The sequence below is a fragment of the Malaclemys terrapin genome, chromosome 10, assembly GCF_027887155.1.
Source record: "Malaclemys terrapin pileata isolate rMalTer1 chromosome 10, rMalTer1.hap1, whole genome shotgun sequence".
In the NCBI taxonomy this organism is placed as follows: Eukaryota; Metazoa; Chordata; order Testudines; family Emydidae; genus Malaclemys; species Malaclemys terrapin.
In genome coordinates this window covers 4,783,097-4,803,009 of record NC_071514.1, presented here as the reverse complement: position 1 = coordinate 4,803,009, position 19,913 = coordinate 4,783,097, and the positions used below count along the sequence as shown (strand labels likewise).

The following is a 19,913-nucleotide window of genomic DNA, read 5'->3' as shown; positions in this document are numbered from 1 at the left end:
GTGTGTACTCCTTTCAGGTCCAGGTTGAGGCCGTGGAAGAGCAGTCTTCTGTTGTTACAGCCCATACTGTGCTTGTATGGATAAATAGGCTGCCGGTCTCCAAGACTGTCAGTCAATATCTTTTACCAACATTAAAGCCCAGAAGGTTGCCTGTGCTAAGATGGGAATTCCACCTCTATGGGACCCTGTTGGTGGAGGCTCTGCCTGTGCTGTTGAATAGGAACAGAGAGGATGAATGAATTACACTCCACAGCACCATCTGCTTGCAACCAGGCTACAATTCCACCTGGCAGTCCGACTGGCTCTGGGCAGAGTTCTCAGCTGTATTAACTCCCCTGAGTCTCCTGTGGAGCTGTTGCTGGGGGGCACCAAAGGAAAAGGGCTTAAAAAAAAGGGGGCAAAATTAACAAAATCCTAGAAATATGGACTTTTCAAACTTTTTTTATAATTCTGCCAATAGGGCTGCCAATTTCCTGGACAAGCCAAGTCAGTGTTGCTCCCTATGCATCCTCATTTCCCCCATGTCTCCCCACGCTGCCAAATTTGACTGGGAATGATGTGAAGCTGGCACAGAAATAAAAAGCAGTTTTAAAACACACTCTGGCTTTTTCAGTACAAACTAATATTTACCAGCGAGTCTGCTTCCCCTTCTCCTCTGCAAGCTCTCGGAAGTCCTGGTTAGAAGCATTCATCCAGTGAGGTTCCCAGTACAGGTATTAAATAACATTCCTCTAATTTTATGCAGTGTAGCTATAACTGTGTCGATCCCAGGATTTTAGAGAGACAAGATGGGTGAGGTAATATATTTTATTGGACCAACTTCTGTTGGTGAGAGAGACAAGCTTTTGAGCCACACAAACAGAAATCGGTCCAATAAAAGATATTCCTTTAGTTTGGCAAGGATGGGGATGACAACAAGAAAGCTGCTTTAAATGTCTGTCTGTCTGACTTTTGATGCAGTTGATGTTTGCAGCTGTTCTGTGTGGAGGCTTCATGGAAAAGTTTGGAAAAACATTTAATTTAGGAACAATCTGCCTTTGTTGGCCTGCAGGGAGGGTGGCTCTTTGTGGCAGGACTAGGGGTTTTTTTTTTCAGTGTGTGCATTTGTTTTTTTAATCGGCTCTTCCCTGGGTTTTAATTACTACTGACATTTGCATTAATATGAAATATTTTGTTTCTGATGAGCTCAACTCTTCTGGTTGCTTGTTCCCGATTAATCCCTTGTATCTGATGTCAGCTGACACCCTTGGCAGGTGCCAGTGAAGACAAAATCCTTGACAAGAAAGGATAGACTTAATTTGCTAATGATATGCCCAGGCCTCAGTGTTTTCATAAAATATTATTCATGCCCCTCATTGCCCCCCTCATTCTCCACATTAGTTACTCTTAGCTTGAGAAATTCTGCATCTTGCACCACATCTGTTACCACTAAAGAAAAAGATCTTGGAGTCACTGTGGATAATTCTTTGGAAACCTGAGCTCAGTGTGCAGCTAACAGAACCTTAGGAACTATTAGGGAAGGGATAGAAAATAAACACTTTTTATAAATCCATGGTGTGCCCACACCTAGAATACTGCATGCAGTTCTGGTCAGCCAATCTCAAAAAAGATATAGTGAAACTGGAAAAGGTTCAGAGAAGGGCTATAAAGATTATCAAGAGTAATAAGGAGACCCCGGGCAGCATGGACTTTGCAGGAGGAGCGATGCCAAGCAGCTGTAGAGGACTTGGAGTGGGAGGGCTGAGGCAATGCAGACACAGAACCTGTTTGCTTCTGCAGCATCCGCCCGAATCCCTGTAGTTATCAAAGGATGGATCAGTTTTGGGGGCTGAACTCCTGAGGGTGGAGTGCTTCCCCCCCCCCCACTCCCCGAAGCAAGGGGAATTTTTCATAGAATGAAAGCCTCTTTCTGTGTACATGTGTAACCTCTGTAGCAGTTAGTAGGACCCTTCATGTTGAAATTCCTTGTGTTTGGGCTCAATAGCATTTAAGCATTAATAAGCCAGGATATACTGATGTGGCATAAAACAGAAAGTGCAACATTAAGTGAACATTTCTTTGTTTCTTTGATCTGTTGTATTTTGTCATCAATTGAAATGTAATTTATTGCTTCTTTAAATACATTATATCAGGAGTGTCAGACTCTTAGGGGAGAGGGTCAAATTCTATTTATAATTTATGGTCCATGGGCTGAAGTATAAATTCAGGGCTATCTATGGAACAGTATTAGAATGGCCATACTAGGTCAGATTAATAGTCTATCTAGCCTAGTATCCTGTCTTCTAACAGTGGCCAGTGCCAGATACTTCAGAGGGATTGAACATAACAATGCAATTACTGAGTGATCCATCCCCTGTCATCCAGTCCCAGCTTCTGTCAGTCACCAATTTAAGGACATCCAGAGCATGGGGTTGTGTCCCTGACCATCTTGGCAAATGGCCTCTCGTCCATGAATTGTTATGCAGTGTAGTTGTAGCTATGTCAGTCCCAGGATACTAGAGATACAAGATGGGTGCGGTAATATCTTTTATTGGACCAACTTCTGTTGATGAGAGAGCATACCTCACCCAATGCACTAAATGCCCCCTGTGACGAACTGGGCCTGTTCTCACTGTGGTGGAGGATGGGATCTGCCCGAGGGCGCCCGAGGGCGCATACCTGAGTGTGTAACATGAGAACCCAGGAAGGGGTTGAAGGCGAGGCGACTCCTTAGCCCGGGAAACTGAACAAAGGCTGTGGGAGGGGTCGCGGAAGGCAGAGTGCTGGAAGCAGGCTGGAAGGAGGCTGGAGAGATGGCTGGGAGGCAGAGATGGCTCTGACCCCCCAAAGGGGGGTGGGCTGGCATGCCCTGGGACCCCAAGCTGGACCTAACTGAGGGGGGCCCTGTTGTCTGTGCCTGCAAGACCTGTCTTGGACTGTATTCCTGTCATCCAAATAAACCTTCTGCTTTACTGGCTGGCTGAGAGTCATGGTGAATCGCAGGAAGCCGGGGGTGCAGGGCCCTGAGTCCCCCAATACTCCGTGACACCCCCATAACAACTATGTGGGTGAAACCAGACAATCACTACGCTCTCAAATGAACTCACACTGGAAAATAAGACAAAAATGCTGTATCACCTGTGGTTGAACACTTTCCACAGAGCAATCAATCTACATCTGACCAATCAGTCCTCATCCCCAAAGGAAACCTGCACAACACTTTCAAAAGATGAGTGTGGGACTTCAATTCATTATTCTGCTAGACACTAAAAATCATTGACTCAACAGAGACACTGGATTTATGGGTTATTACAACAATCTGTAACCCATTAACCCTCTCTATTTGCCCTATGATTGCAGAGGTATCAGTGGGCCACTTTACTTTGAATGGTCCCTTACAGTATGTGCTAAACTTTACTTACTATTTAAGCTAAACAATATGTTCCACCTTGCGTTTTGTTATGATGCTGGGAGTCCCTTTCCCAGACCTGAAGAAGAGAGTTTTTGAGCCACAAAGAGCGCTCTCTCTCTCTTACCAACAGAAAAGATATTACCTCACCCATCCAGTCTGTCTAAATATCCTCCATGAACTTATCTATTCTCCATCTCCAGCTGAACTCCTACTGCTGTCAATGGGGAGTTTTCACAAAGATCAACTACAGTACTGATTTTGTAACATTCGGGGTTGGCAGAAGTCAGACCCCAAAAAACTGAGACTGGTTTAACAAATCATGAGATTTGAAAGAAAACAAACCCCACATTTATTATTATCTTTCTGCTGTTTGAACCTTTAGGATACACAGGGGATAAATTTTCGTTATTTTTCTCTGCAACCATTAGAGCTAGCAATTGACTCTCCTCCCCACCCACCAATGAAAGCTAAGGCTATGTCTACACTAGCACCTTTTGTTGATATGTCATAAGTGAGCGACATAAGTTACACCAACAGACGCACCGGTGTGGACAATGTTGTGGAAATAGCTATCGCTACTCGTTGGGGATGGTTTAATTATGTCAACGGGAAGGCTGTCTTCCATTGACACAGAGCGGCCTCACGGGACATCTTACAGCAATGCAGCTGCATCGGTAGCTGTTCCACTGTAAAAACTCTCTAGTGTAGACATGGCCTGAGATTCTCATATTTCACGTAACTCAGTAGCTGAAGCTTTAAGATTTTGGATGCCCACCATGGAGTCACACTGCTGTAAAAATCCCACTGGATGGATCTCTGCACCCTTTGCACAATGAAGAATAGGGAAATATATGTGTGCATACTTGAAAATTTCCTTTCTTCAAGTAACAAAGTCCAACTATCCAGCCCACCCCGAAGACAAACAGAATAGAGATGGAAATTGACATCCAAAGATTTGGGTTTGTTTTGTTAGAGGAACTTTCCTGTGCACTGCAGTAGGAGAAATTACCGTGCTTTTTCATCTAAGTATATTCCACAGACTCTGTAATTGAACTTCCACAGTAAGGATAATTATCTCAACTAGGGGGAACTTAAGGGCCTTATCTGCTGTCAGTGACTGACGGTCTGGTTCTGCCCCCAAGCTGTAAGCAGGGTGAAATACCTGTTACCTGTGAACCTCATCTCTTGAAGAAAGGAAATTTTCAGGTAAGCAGAGATAACTTTTCCTACCTTTTGATAAAGCAGCTATTTGTGGAAAATGTGTCCATTTCAGCTGAAATTTTATGCACCTATTTCCTGCAATTAATACTACCCAAGTATTGAACAGTCAGCTTTTTCCATATTCAAGTATAATTCACAAAACTCAACTCTGCCTTCCCCAAGCCTCACCCCTGCATAGACTTTCTGAATTTACCAGATCCTTCTCTTAAGAAAAATACCCTTGCTCATTACTATACATTGAGCTTTGCCTAATCTGCTAGAGTTTTTAAAACATCCTGCTTTTAGAAGTGTGCTGTAATACTTAGCTGTAAGAGAGAAAAAATTATGAAGATTCTTTGTTTTTGCCCTTGTGGTCTTGAGTCCCACATCTCACTAGTAATTACAAAGGCAAGAGATTGTAAAATGTTAACTTTTGTGGACTCGTAACAAGATTTCATCTGAGAGCTTCAGAGTTCCCCCTTTTTATGTTTATTTGTGAAACTAGATTTCTCCTGCATTGATGGTGAGTCATAATTGAGGAAGTTGGAGCTTGTAAAATTAACACAACTGGCCTTTTCACCTCCCCATCCCATGTTCTTTCATACATGCAGGCACTTGCTCTTAACTCTTTGGAAACTTCAAGGCTTGTTTTGGTAGTGTGAGGCAGTTCTTTATCATCTGGTTTATCTGACCAGAGAGGGAAGTCTGTGAGAATCTTCTCTGTGATGAAGCGTGCAGTCTACACACAGGAAATGATTCATCCAAAACTGATTCATTAACAACTTGGTGAAGACCAGAGTGAGCTGGAAGATGGGAAAACTCATTTGGAAAAGAAGAAAGAGGTGGTTAATTGCTGGTCTGATTCTTGCTTTGTTGGGGGAAAATTGCTTAAAATGAAATGACTAAAGATTCTGTAATCACTTTTTTTTTTTTTTTTTTTGGAAAAAAAAGCAAGTTGTTGACTTGTAAAAGCAAACTAATTCCATTAAAATGGTCAGGGAGTTGCTTTTGTAACTCCACTCGTGAATAGCTCCTTTAGCTCAAAGGGATTATTTGCATGAGTAAAGTTAAGTACATGCATAAGTATTTGTGGGATCAAGCCCCATGATTGCGATACATTTTAGTTCATATGAATTATGCAGATAGTTGGACATCTGTGTTGCTTTTTAAAGCTGCTTGAGAACGAAGATAACGTAGAGCAAGTGAGATTTGGGGTAAAACTTTCAAAGGCACCTGAGTAATGAAGTCCCAGTGACTTTCAATTAAACTTAAGCTCCTAAATGCGTATGTCATTCTTGAAAATGGGATTTAGGCACTTCTGAAAATTTTACCCTTGATCTATTACTCAGTCCAAGAAAAAAGGTTTGGCTCAGAACATCAGATTTTGAAATAACTACTTTTCAAACTGAAAGGGAAGCTGTGACACTTTTTTTTGGCCATATAATAAAATAACAGCAATAAAGCTAAAGTAGCCGCAAACTAATCCTAAAAAGATAGAGGCTGTTGTATAGTGTATTTTTAGTTATATCTGTTATAAAGCACATGTGTTCTCTGCACCAAACACCAAAGTGTTTCCATAGGAAAGGTTGGATAAATTCCAACTTGATAGAACACACAAACACTTATTTGAGGAGTCGGTTCCTAACAACCATATGCTGCTCTCAGCCTTGAAGTTCCCATCGAAAACAGTGGGAATTGCACAAGTAGCGGGGAATGGTCCAGGGCCTTAAAATTGTCATTGTAGTGCTACTGCTAATCACCCACCCCTCCTTTCTATTTTAAACAGCATATGTGTTTGAGGTAACAATTTTCTCCATCAGTTGAAAACTAGGCAATGTAGTAATTTCTTTTTCGGTGCTTAACATGCATATTAATCTTTAGATTCTGTTTTGCTTCTGACTTCTTAAGGAAATATTCTCAGCTGGTGTAAATTGTCCTAGCTCCATTGACTTCAGGGGAGCTAGGACAATTTACGCCAGCTGAAGATTTGCCCCTTAGTGTTTAAATAGTAAGAAATTTTAGGACCAGATCCTCAGTTGGTGTAAATAAGTATAGCAGCATTGGAAGTCATCGGATCTGTGCTGGTTTACAGCAGCTTAAGATCTGGTCCTTAAATTTTTGTCAGCTAGGTAGTGTTATTGTGTAGGCATATTACACAGCCCTCCTTTTAAGGACTTTTGTGTTGAATGCACCAAGTATTATGCAAAATGCGTTGAGTCGTCTTGACATTTTTTCTCCCTGCCTTATGGAACTTTCCCTCATGGCCTGTAAACGTAGCCATCAGTATGCCTGGACCCTACCTTGAAAGAATAACCCTGTTGGTGCAGCTGGGATGAGAGTGCATACTTTCAGGAGTTTGAGGCTGGCGTTAGACCCGTGATTTTGGGAGGTAATGGTGAGCTTTGGCTCATTCATTAAAGTGCTTTCAAAGAGGGATATGCCTTTTTGAGAGACAACTTCTTCCTGTGTCTAGTTCTCCCCACTTCAGCCTCCATCAGGCCGACATACATATAAATTTAAATGAGTCTGGTGCAGAGCTTGGTAAATAAACACAGTTAAAACAGTAAAAAGATCAGGGCTGTTCAGAAGTACTATACCTAAAGTTAAGATATTAGAAAAATGTACTAAATGTCAGGTTTGCCTGAGGGGAGTTCAGTCACACAAGAGACTGTAGATGGAGATCTGAAATTTGTGTTTACTTTTTCTTTTGTTGATATTTTATTTGATATTTTAAATATATTTTAAAATCCTGTGTTTAAAAAAAAAAAAAGAAAGAAAACAACTAAAATTGGAACATTTTAAGCCTTTCTGGATGCAATTTCCATCTTCTTCCCCTACTCTGTGCCAATTTCTACTTGTGGAAAGCATGGTAAATTTTTAAATGATCACTTACTGGGTAAAATAAAATTTGCTTTTTGCAATTAAAAATATTTGTAGTTTGTTAACTTTCTTGATTCCTAATAACTGGCAACCACGGGCTGCCACAAGTTAGAGCCGTTTGTGAAACAGCGGCAAAGGGGCAAATTCAAAAGCATTGTGTGCTAGCTTAACTGCATAGTTCTCAGTTGCAGTCATTAGATGCTGAGTGTCTACGGCTCTGTGTGCTGCTTGGGAAATTGCCCCCGTGTTCCCAAAGGTTAATGCTATATTTTGAGATCTACAATCTTCTCTGCAGTATATATTCTCCTGGACAATGAATTCAACCCAGGAAGTGTATAGATCTATTAATTGGGAAGTTCAAAGCCAGAGTCCATTGTTATATCAGCCCTAAATTAGCATCTTTGGGCCTGATGCTGTATCAGGAATGTAGGATTGGACCCCTAGATTATGTCTCACTGATGTTGCTGTCTAGCAGTGGAGGAAAGTGGAAAAATAGATACATATATAATATATATATAATATATTTTTATATATAATATATATTTTGACTCCAGGAAAGAAGGCTGTGTATGTCTGTCACCTTATGCCATCAGTGTAGCACATTACATACACAAGTGGCACAAACAATAAAGAGATTAATAAACAGTACTGTGGAAAAACTATTAGGATATAGCCATCAGGTAGTGAAATGAGCAAGATATAGCTACAGCCTTAAAGAAAATTAAATTAAGATTTGCCTGTTGAATGGATGCCAGCATGGAAAACAAAGTAGGTGCAGCTCAGTGATCAACCATCTTCACAACAGAAGATTAATTGAGGGAAATTTAACAAAGTAACAATGGACAGACAGTTTATGGTAAACCGATAAAACATGCTGATGTCTGAATCCGAAATTGGACATTGAAAAATAAGGTCCCAAGGCCCCTGCTAAAGCGTTTAGCATTGCTGGAAGCTTAATAAATGACTCATGCTGTCATAATCTGATCCTGACATCACCTTTGTGTGCTGTACTTCTTTAGCTGTTGACCAGAAAAAACAAGAACCAAATACCAAATCAAGACTAGCACATTTCAAAGAGTAATGAAGACTCTGGGAGATAAAATATGCAAAGGACAGCTTGACTGTTCCTGTAGTGTCAAACAGGCTGCAACTGATGTGCAAACAAAATGGCCTGTGAGGTCAAAGGGCATGGAATTCTCTTACCATCCTTCAAAATCTTTACCTCTGGTATGGCAGCCCCCTCTGCACAGGATCTCCTGGCCAGCTGATACATGTAGTTGTGCCACCCATTGGCTGTGATCCTGTACAGTGTTATGAATTAAGACCCACAGAAAACTGCATAGTGACACCCCAAAGGTGCAGTAATCCTGTGTGGGCTGTAGACTGTGTCGCCTGCCACCCCTTCACACTGTTAACTGCACGGGTTCTGCTGCCTTTTGCAGCAAATTTAAAAGGACTGCTAATGGTCAGAGGCTTTGTACCTAAAGAACATTTAACAGATCAACAAAATGTATGACGTGTCAGATGAGTGGGTCTGTATTTACCCCATGGATATTTTTTCTGATTCAGGAGGAGGAGTGTTCAGTGGGAAGTGCAAGATGAATGGGAGTTTCTTAGGCTATGGCTACACTACAACTTCTGTTGGCATAGCTTAGGTTGCGCAGTGTGTGAATAAACTACCCCTTGAGTGACATAATTTATGCTGACATAAGCAATCGTGTGCACAGTGCTATGTCAGCAGGAGAGATTTTGCCCCCGACATGGCTTCGGCTGTTCACGGAGGTGGTTTTATTATGCCCATGGGAGAGCGCTGTCCTGTTAGAACAGAGTGTCTTCACCAGAGATGTTACAGCAGCACAGCTGCCTTGATGCAGCTGCGCCACTGCAGTGCAGTACACGAAGACATTCCTTTAGATAGACCTAGGTGCAAATAAGAGAGATGGTTACCAGTATGAAATAACTCTGAGGTTATAGAAAGAGAGTTGTGATCTTGAGACAGCACTGAGTGTAAGGAACTCCTGAGAGCTAATACTGGCTCTGACACTGACTCATGTTTGGTCTTGGGAAAATCACTTAACCTCCATCATTTCAATTTCACATCTTTGAAATGGGAGTAACAAATACATAATTTCCCCACAAAGATGTGATAAGGATTAATTATATGTTTGTCAGGTAGTCAGAAGTGCTAACTAGAAGCAGTATTAATTTATTATTAGATTCCTATATGCTTGTGCACACATAATATATCAACGCTGCAAGCCTTAACAGAATACGTTTACTCCCGTTTCTAGAAATTGAGTAATATCATTGTTAAGCTGAATCACATGTTGGAAAGTTTAGAGATGCTGAGCAAATTGAGGAGAAAGAAATGGCAAGGGATCAACTATTGAATTACAAATGTGCTGCATGGGTCATTTTTTATTCAGTGTTGCTCATTTGGCCAGTATTCAGGGAAAGTTGAGATTTTATCCAACTTTTCTGTGAAACTCTATGGATATTTCAGGTCTCTGCAAACAAAAGCCAGATTTTTCTATGTGAATAAATGCTTACTTTCCTGGAGTACACCAGGTGTGCGGTCAGTAAGGAGCTACTTATCCTGTTTGGTGCTTAACAGAAAAACACAACCTGTCGATATAATTCTTGGTAATGGTGCATTTTAATAGCATACTGACAAGCCACTTGTCATTTTAAAAACAGACTTCTGCTCGCTGTCTTTAATAAGAACCCCTTGGAAGCTTGGGACTTAAATAATTTTTCTTTTTCCACCCTCACCCTTTTCATTCCGCATACACACTGGTTTGTTATTGTACGGTTTGGTAGTTAGATTTGGTTTGTATTTATTTGTTGTAAGGAGTATTGGAGCATTTGGCTTTTTTAGAAGATGAGGAGAATGGATATAAGTGTTATGCACTTTGCAAATGAGAGTGTGTATGTGTGGCAAGGAGGGGGAGTGTTGTGCAGGATGGTCTCAAAGTAGGCCAAATTTTGAACTTAGCCACCCTGACAGTAATCTCACTACAACTGTGCATCATGTGTAGTACTAAGCACTGCTGACTTTTGTTTGCTTTAAAGGGATTGAATTTGCCCTGACCAATAATTGTAGGGTAGATGGTTGAAGGAAAGGATTGAATAATCCAGTCTGTTTTTTTTTTTTAAAAGACAAACCTGAAAATGCTAAATGAGGAAAAGTGGAAATGACAGCGGTCCCACTCCTGAAAGGTGCTGATTCCTCCTGTGAGGTGGGACGCATGCTTAGTTTTCACTGACTGCAGGGGGTATGAGGACGTTCAGCATCTCACAATGAAGAGAACAATTTAATAGCACAACCACATTTTATGCATTAGTCCTCCAAACCAAGTTCCCATTCTGCAGTACAACATTCTCCTACTCACTGCTCAACGTTTGCAGAGTTTACTTAGTCAGCAGAAAGCTATAGTGGGTTGTGAAAAATATTTACTTTAGGTGTTTTCTTTAGTTTACCACCAAAACTCAGTACTGCCCAATACTTTTGGGGCAGCAAATAGCTTGGATACAGTTTGAAGTAACACTTTCTTGAGTCCAGTAGACTTTCTCAGTTGTGTAACAAAAGGGAATCTGAACAACATAAAAACTACGGGGTCATTCTTAAATCTGTTTAGTCTAAAATATTACTTCTGGTGATGCCGCTGGGCAGTTGTGTTAACTGTAACTTATGCTCTTCTTCAAGCATACAAATGTAATGACTGTCTTCTGGAATCTAGATCTCATTTCCCTCATTTGGTATTTTACTACCTATGACTGATTATTAGATGACTGATATGATCCATGGGGGAAACATCTCGGTCCATTCTCAAGTTCACATGTATCACCATCACTTATTCTTCTATTGCTGCCTCTGAACACACACTGGCTGTGTTGGGTAGACCAAAATGTGCTGCTCCTGGGCAACAGCCTGGAATAACCACATAAAGCTCCACCTTTAAAATGTCTGCGTCATAGGAGACTTTTGTTTCCACATCCTTTGCTGCTTAGTCCCACCACACAATTTTGGGACACTTGACAGGTTCAGCTGCAGCCAATGGTAGGAAACATAATTTCCTGCCACAGGAAATGGTACTGCAGTTGGAGAAAATCACCCAACATTACAACCTCATTTAAAGAGCTTGAGCACTGAAAGAAGATCCTGTCAAGTAGCCATGGGTGTGGAACTGTATCCCGGCTGGCATCAAGTCAACCTACAAGTGGAGAGCTGCGCAACTGAGGCTGGTTAAATGGAAGATGGGGGAGCAGCTTAGCAGAGAACTGGAGAAAGGCCACGATGGACACTTGTCTTTACTTCAGTTGTGAATATATTTGCCGTGACAATGGCCACTGTGGTTGAGATTTGAATGCCCAAATGCCTTAGGCAGCTTTGGAAAATCTCAGGCTTAGAGTTGAGGTTACGGTTTATGAATGGTGACTGGTGGGGGATGGGGGGGGGGAGATTTGGCACCTGCTTAGTGGAGAGATCTTGTGTGTGTGTGTGTGTGTGTGTGTGTGTGTGTGTGTGTGAGAGAGAGAGAGAGAGAGAGAGAGAGAGAGAGAAACATCTGCTTACTCCGGTTGTCAGTAAACTTCCATTGAGTATGGTAATCAGGCTCCCATGTTCCAGTTACTGCCTCAGTTTCAGTCTTCAGCCTCCAAATATCCTTCCATATCAACCAAGCAGAACTCTACTTAGTACAAACCAGGAATGCCTCAGGCTGCAGACCTCCTATGCTGGAAAGCATTGTTAAATAAGCAAGCTAAAAAACAAAAGGCTTTGTGTTGTTGCAGTTAGCTGTTCCCAAAAGCCACTGCCTCTTTCTAGTCATTGACATTTGCTCCTGCTAGTTGGCACCATGTGTTTCTTCCAACCCTTTTACAGAAAGGAGCATCTTGGAGAAATACTTGAAGATGCATTACAGCATTATCTGTATCCTGGTGCGTTCGAATTGGATGAAAGTAGCACAGGGAGAAGACTCACACAGAGCTTGAGGTGCCACAGGAGGATAGAAATTCTAATGATTAACTCCTCCCATCTGGGTCACAAATGTAATCACTACCCCACCACGCATCATAGTATCATCCAAGCATTGAGGGGAGGATATACGGGTAATCTTCTCCTCAGTCCTGCTTCTTTTGGTAGTGAGACTTGCCTCTATCCTATCATGGCAGGGACCCTGGAGATATACCTATCTGTCTGTCTGTCTATCTCATAGAACTGGAAGGGACCCCTGAAAGGTCATTGAGTCCAGCCCCCTGCCTTCACTAGCAGGACCAAGTACTGATTTTTGCCCCAGCTCCCTAAGTGGCCCCCTCAAGGATTGAATTCACAATCCTGGATTTAGCAAGCTAATGCTCAAACCCCTGAGCTATCCCTCCCCCCAAAGAAAAGCTCATGTCTAACGAGCCTTCTTTTATGTTTGCACAGCACCTAGCACGCTATGGGTGCTGCCAGAAACTAATAATAAACTAGATAAAAAAAAATGGAAGCCAACAGTACAATAAGTATATTTATTTTGCATGAGCAACTTAGACCAGTGTAGCAGGAATTTAATTGAATGAATGTTGTTTGGATCATTCCAGTGCATCACATGGCGAGATGCTAAGCAGATTGTGGTAGCTTACTGAGCAGCATGTTTATAGCCCAGTAAACCCCTCAGTCATAAGAAAATAGGAATTGGCATGCTGAATCAGTCCCTCTAGTCTGGTATCCCATCTCAGACAGTGTCCAGTGTCAGATGGGGCAACAGAAGACGCAAGCCTGCTCTACAACCCAGCTGGCGTTCTTCCCAAGAAGACACCAGTGGGGCTGTTTCATCCCAAATCCCTTTGCAGAGAGGCTGAAGAGAGATTTCACAAGAATGAAAATATAATTAACCTATAGGAGTGTTTTGTGCATATCTTCATTCTTTCTCTATCGCCTTTCATTATTACTGTGTACTGAAATAAAATGTATTCTGCTCTGTTTCAAAAGGTTTTCCTTAGATAAGACCCTTGGCTGGTCCATCTCTCCTTCTTTCCTATCAAGAAATAGCACTCAGATTGCAAGTAACTTCAGATACCAAACACACTTTCTACAGCTTGCATAATATCTAACAAAAATATGGAGCTTCAGAAGAAGTCACTGTGAATTATCTGTTTTTAGCCTGTTGTTGTTTCACATAATCACAATAGAGCTATTCAGAGTTTGAGTGTACCATGGTTTAAACATCTAGATGGGTATTGAGTCAGGATCACGGCTCTCTATGAGCTGTGGCGCAAACGTAGTATCTCTTGTTGCTGACTCCAGGTAGGGCAAAGCCATCTACTTAGATCATGTCTACACTTACCGGAGATCGACGCCGCTGCGATCGGTGCAGCGGGGGGTCGATTTAGCGGGTCTAGTGAAGACCTACTAAATTGACTGCAGAGTGCTCTCTGGTCAATTTCGGTACTCCACCGAAACGAGAAGAGAAAGGTAAGTTGATGAGAGAGCATCTCCCATCGACGCAGTGCAGTGTAGACACAGCAGTAAGTCAACCTAAGCTATGTCAACTCCAGCCACGTTATTCACGTAGCTGGAGTAGTGTAACTTAGGTCGACTTATCCTGGTAGTGTAGACAAGGACTTAATGTTTTCTGGCAGACTTTTTGATTTAGTCAGACAGCAAAGGCTAAGGCTTTTGCTTCCAGGTTCAGTCCCTCTACCAGTCACTGTGCATGTATGGGTACACAAGCAGGTTTCTCATTTAACACGTGACAAAATCCAGTGACCCATGTATGGGGTAAAGGATACTTGATTTAAAAATAAATAAACTTAACCTCCTCCCTGCATTTTCATCCTCTCTTGTATATCACATGCTCTACTGTCACAATGGGAATATAAGTACAGACAGGCAGGAGAAGTAACAGGGACTGACACTGCTTTCCTGGATTTTTGTTGGCTGTTCTTGTTGGATATTTGGAAACTCTGTGAAAGTTTGCATGTGTTCTCACATGGCATCCAGGAAATGAGTAAGACATACAAGGCCAACTCATTTGCATTGCTTCACCTCCCCTCCCCCTACCCCCGTCAACATCTTTTACCAAGGGTACTTGGAGTACTGGGAGGAGATTGATCTTCCCTCCAACTGATGGGAGAATTCACCTTGTAGGTAAAAAGTCTGTCCTATCCTGACAGATGTATAGGAGAAAGATCCTTGCTTACTGGTCATTCCCAGGTGGTGCATGATCTGTGTTGGATCTTCTCTCTTTCTTTGAAGGCTTGCTGAAGAAGCGAAGGTACCTGAGGAAACGGATTAACTTTCCCCTTCAGTTTGTACAGCAGACAGCTATTAATGTCAATCTAAATCTGTCTGTGCCGCTGTAATGGAAATTGTTGGAAAATGTGTCAGGATTATGCTTTCTGTGGGACTGGGATGATTGTGATAATCTATATGCTATTTTTCCCCTCTGTCCTTTGCCCCCATCCAGATATGGTGAACTACCCTAAATAACTTTGTCCTTCCTAGCGGACACTGACTTTTTAAACATTGTGAGTACCGAGGAAGTGGGAAAAAAAGTGGTCTGATTTAATTCCTTGTTTCTTTGCTTAACTTTAATAAACAAATTCCTCCTGTGCGAAAATAATTTATTTTGAACCTGTTGATATTGACTTAGAAATTTTCCACGTTATCATCAACTAGTAGATGGAGAATAAAGATCTAATCCTGCTCCCACTGAAATCAATGCCAAAGCTCCCATTTATCTCACTGGAAGCCCAGTCAGGCCCTATAACTTTAGGGAATGTAGATTTTGTTGAACTGGTTGCTCTAGAATCTGGATAAATCCATTTCTAATAATTTCCTTCCATCAAGCCCCCAGTGTGCCCGAATACCATCCCTGGTCACCAGTCACCTGGGTTTTGATAGAATACTTTATTCTGACATGCAAGTCCTTCCTGTTTCCTCAGAAACATTTTGTATTTGGTTTTCTTCTGTTGAGTCTTTCACCTGAAAATCCTATTTCCTGCTTGAAATGTCCTAAAAAGGAATGAGGCAGATTGTTAGCAGCAAAGCTCGGTCTGAGAGGAGATTTGGTAAATATGCCAGATATTCAAGTGTTTGACCTCCCCTTCACGGAAAAATCTAAAGAGTGGGATACACCCTTGCTCTATTTTTGCACATTGAGAATGTGTGATCCATAAATAATAACCAAGGAGCACCATAAAGAAATATGTGTCTACTATAAATAAGCCCCATGGACTCTTAAGCCATATTTCAGGGCTGTAACTTAATCACTGGTTTTGGGTGTTTTTATAACCTATGAGAGCAGGCCCCTCGGTGGTACAGATTCCTTATATGCTTTCTGCATACAGTTGTTTGCAACCTGCGAGTTCTGCTACATTGCCAAATGAAGTGCATGTCAGCTGTAGCCAGTATTAGTTATTTGTACATCACTTTTTGTTATAAAGATGTTTACAAGAGGTGTGTGTATTTTATAACAGTCCCGCTACCTCTGCTTTTGGGAAGAGTCTTGTTGGGCTGCCATCCTCCACCCTGTTTTTTAGGCTAGTTTATAACTCTTTGGGGCGGGGAAATCACTACATCCTGAACCCAGACAGAGGATTTAGTGGGAAAACAATTCTGTTTGTTTATAGATTTTTGGGGACAACTCAGTGTAGGAATAATAATTTTTTAAAAACCCTAAACATAGAGGTTTCATGTCCTTACCTACAGACTGTGGAGCAGGTCTTCTGGTTTCATTTTCTCTCCTCCCCCCCCTCCCCCCCCCGTTTATTTAGGCATCTTAAGTGTAGGAAATTGGCATATAGTAATTTTTGTTGGCATTTAAAAATGTGAGTGCCTGTATTAATTTTATTCTGCATCTGCATTGTGGATGATCACAATGCAATAGACTATAATGTTTTTTATGTTTTTTAAAAGTTATAACCTTTCATTAATATGTTTTTAAAACATATTGTCTTTAAATGTGTAGGGCCAAATTCTTAGAGCTATCCAAAGGGTCTCTTCAATAGGGCAAGTAACCATACTTCAGAAGCACCATTCATGTGCTGTAAATTCTGGTAGGCAGCAGCCTTCCCCACCGCACCGTTCTCTTTGCCCCCAAATTAGTTTCTGCCAGGAGCATGAATGATCTGCCCCAGGGCTGTTAATGAATAAAGCCATCTGTGAGTCAGAGAAACTGTCACGCACTCAGACTTCCTTACATATCTAGGCCGTGACCCAGAATACTTCTTTGCAGCTCCTATTGCAGAGAAGTGGCCTCTGGATTTTGAGGGGAGCCACGTCAGGGCATCTTTCATTCTCTGCTGCTAGCTGCAACCTTCCTGTTGGGTACCTTCGCACAGCACCTGCCAGAGCCTGGTCAATAGTCTGTATGTATTTTTACATATACATTAGTTCCAGGCCGGTTGTTGACTTTTGTCAGTTTTCTTTAATACTGTACATCTCTGAGATGAAGAAAAGCAAAACACATACATGTTCATTATCATCATTATTTTCTTCATGCAGATCACTAGATGGCCGGTTGCAAGTCTCCCACCGTAAAGGGCTTCCCCATGTGATCTACTGCCGGCTATGGCGTTGGCCAGACCTTCATAGCCACCATGAGCTGCGTGCAATGGAGATGTGCGAGTATGCCTTTAACATGAAGAAAGATGAAGTCTGTGTCAACCCCTATCACTACCAAAGAGTGGAGACTCCAGGTATTGTGGACATTCTGGGTATTTCAGCTTTTCCATGCAAGGGCAGGAGTCTGTTTAAAGTTTCAGGACAAAATAAAAATAGCATGCGTGGTGTTTTAAAACCAAAAGGTTTCTATTATTAGCTACCCCTCCCTAGCTCCCTCCCACTTCTTGTGGTGAAATAATGCATCTATCTACATCTTTATTTATGGTGAAGAGAGGGAAACTTCAGCACACACAAATCAACAAAATCTAAGTTTAAGCAGGTTGTATTCCTGCCAAGCTCCAAACATATTATTTGTGTGCACATATTGGGCTTGTCTACACTACTGTGCGGGGTCAATCTAAGATATGCAGCTTCAGCTACGTGAATAGTATAGCTGAAGTCAACGTACTTAGATCTACTTACCGCGGTGTCTTCACTGTGGTAAGTCGACAGCTGACACTCTCCCGTCGAGTCTGCTTGCGCTCCTCGTTCTGGTGGAGTACTGGAGTTGGCGGGAGAGCACTCAGTGGTCGATTTATTGTGTCTATACTAGACGCGATAAATCAACCCCCACTGGATTGATCGCTGCCCACTGATCCAGCGGTTAGTGTAGACAAGCCCATAGAGAGAGTCCAAACTTTAATTCTCTTCCTTGGGTGTTGTTTATTTACTTATTTTGCTGATGAGTGTAGCTGTTTCTAAGGATTGCTCCCTGTACTAACCCTCTATTTGTCCCTAGCTCCGTGTGCTTCTGCGAGATTCAAACTCTCTCTTATATCCATAGTTGTTGCTAATAGGATCTCGCTGGTCTATCTTTCAGTGTCGGTCAGCAGAACAGCCCTAGATTTCTATACAGAGACCCTACAATATTAACTTTGCTCTAACTTAGAATTTTCTTTTTCCATCTCCTGATGTATCTTGTCTTCTCTGTGACTCTCTCTTAGATTGCTAATATCTCAGGATAGGGATTGTCTTTATTTTTGTGTCCTATACAGAACCAAACATCTTGTCAGCACTTAGTAATATTTTACCACTAGCCTTTCCTGGAGCCACTTGCATAGTTCTGAATGCTGATTGGAGTTACCTGCATGTGTAGGAGTGCTATTCCAAGGAGTGGGTTTCTCCTCATTTTCTAATATTTCATGTTGGGTCAGTGTAAGGTGTCATGTTATAAACTTGCTGCTAATGTCATTGTCCTGCTCTGTTTACTTTCCATCTGTCCAGTTTTACCTCCAGTGCTGGTCCCAAGGCACACAGAGATTCCAGCAGAGTTCCCGCCATTAGACGATTATAGTCATTCCATTCCAGAGAACACTAACTTCCCGGCAGGTATTGAGCCACAAAGCAACTACATTCCAGGTACAGTATGGCCTCCATCTAGCAAACAAAGGGGGTGAAGAAAGGGCCTATTGCCCAGTAAATGACTGATACATATATCCTGTAGGTTTAATATTAGGCCCCAAGGGTTATGTGGCACACTGGCTGAGCTCTGTTTTTCCCCATTCCATCATTACTCTCCTCATTAACCTTTAGAACTCCTGGGCTCCCTAACTGGCTGAATCAGATTGTGTTTGGATTTTGAGGTAGACAGAACCCATTCTTAATCTCTGATTTTAGCACAGTGGTATATTAACCAAAGTTCAAAAACACACATGCCGCTGCTTAAATGCTTTGCTGTACATTCTGCTCTGCCCCCTCAGTGGGATGGATTTAAAATACATTGTAGAGTCTAGTGTTGAGAGAACTTTCTGAAAACAAATTCAGGTTCAGACAAAATTTAGCCATTTCACATTTGGATAAGCCTTTGTGAATTTGAAAAAGCTAGTTAGCATATCTGACTGTATATCTGCATAAGGGTGTGTATCCATTATAGACCTACAGCTCAGCTATACTGGCAGTCCAGGAAGGTGCAGTTCAGAGAAGAGAAAAACAAGAGGAAGGAAAACTGCAAAATCATTTTGAAATTTTATCTGAAACTAAAATCCTGATCTTCTGCTCCGTTATCATAAAAAGGCCTCCTATTGCCTCTACTCACCTTCTTGTGTTCCCTCCCCCTTTATAAAGTATTTCATTGGTCTGCTATGAATAGAGATCAGAGAAATTTATTTTGATAATGTATGAACTCTGCAATCAACTGTAATTGACAGTTTAATCTCCTGATTTCCAGAGACACCTCCTCCAGGTTATCTGAGTGAGGATGGAGAAACCAGTGACCATCAGATGAACCACAGCATGGATGCAGGTGGGTCATCTTTGGCGGTTTCCTGTAGCTTTCTGGGTCAAATCCTGAGACTCTTACTTAGTTCTTAGGCCACCAGTGAGTTCCCTGACTAAGGGTCTTGGCATCTGACCCTTTAAATATGTCATTATATTGCATATTTATTTGTTACACTATAACATGCAGAGAATTTTAGTTTTGGGGCCATTTTTATATCTAGGCTTCTCTTTTGAGTGCTGTTGAGTAGATTTTTTTTTTTTTTCTTTTCCTTCTGGCAGCAAAAATGGTGCAGGACAGATGCAGTTTGGATTCCTACACTGTATAACACATCTTAAACCCACTGGAAAAAGATTCACCATGCACTCCCGTGCCCCAGAGCACTGGCTGCTAGACACTTACTAGTAAACAGGAGAGTGGAGCACTGACCACTGGCCTCCCATCTTTCCTTGCAGTCAGAAGTTCTAGTGTCAGCATTTAGTCTGGGTCCTTATTATTAGAACTGTGCATGCATGCACAAATTGTGTATCCAGTCAGCTCATTCATTGAAAGCAATAGTGTGATCAGACCAAGTG

General features: G+C 41.8%; 1 protein-coding gene across 1 annotated transcript in view; it reads left to right on the top strand.

Moving 5' to 3' along the window:
• Positions 1 to 19,913, top strand: part of SMAD3 (SMAD family member 3) — a 105,971-nt gene that overhangs the window by 62,997 nt on the left and 23,061 nt on the right. The window contains exons 2-4 of the mRNA XM_054042011.1: positions 16,965 to 17,158; positions 18,348 to 18,482; positions 19,291 to 19,365. Of these exons, the coding sequence (XP_053897986.1) occupies positions 16,965 to 17,158; positions 18,348 to 18,482; positions 19,291 to 19,365 (404 nt within the window). The remainder of the gene's footprint in view (positions 1 to 16,964; positions 17,159 to 18,347; positions 18,483 to 19,290; positions 19,366 to 19,913) is intronic.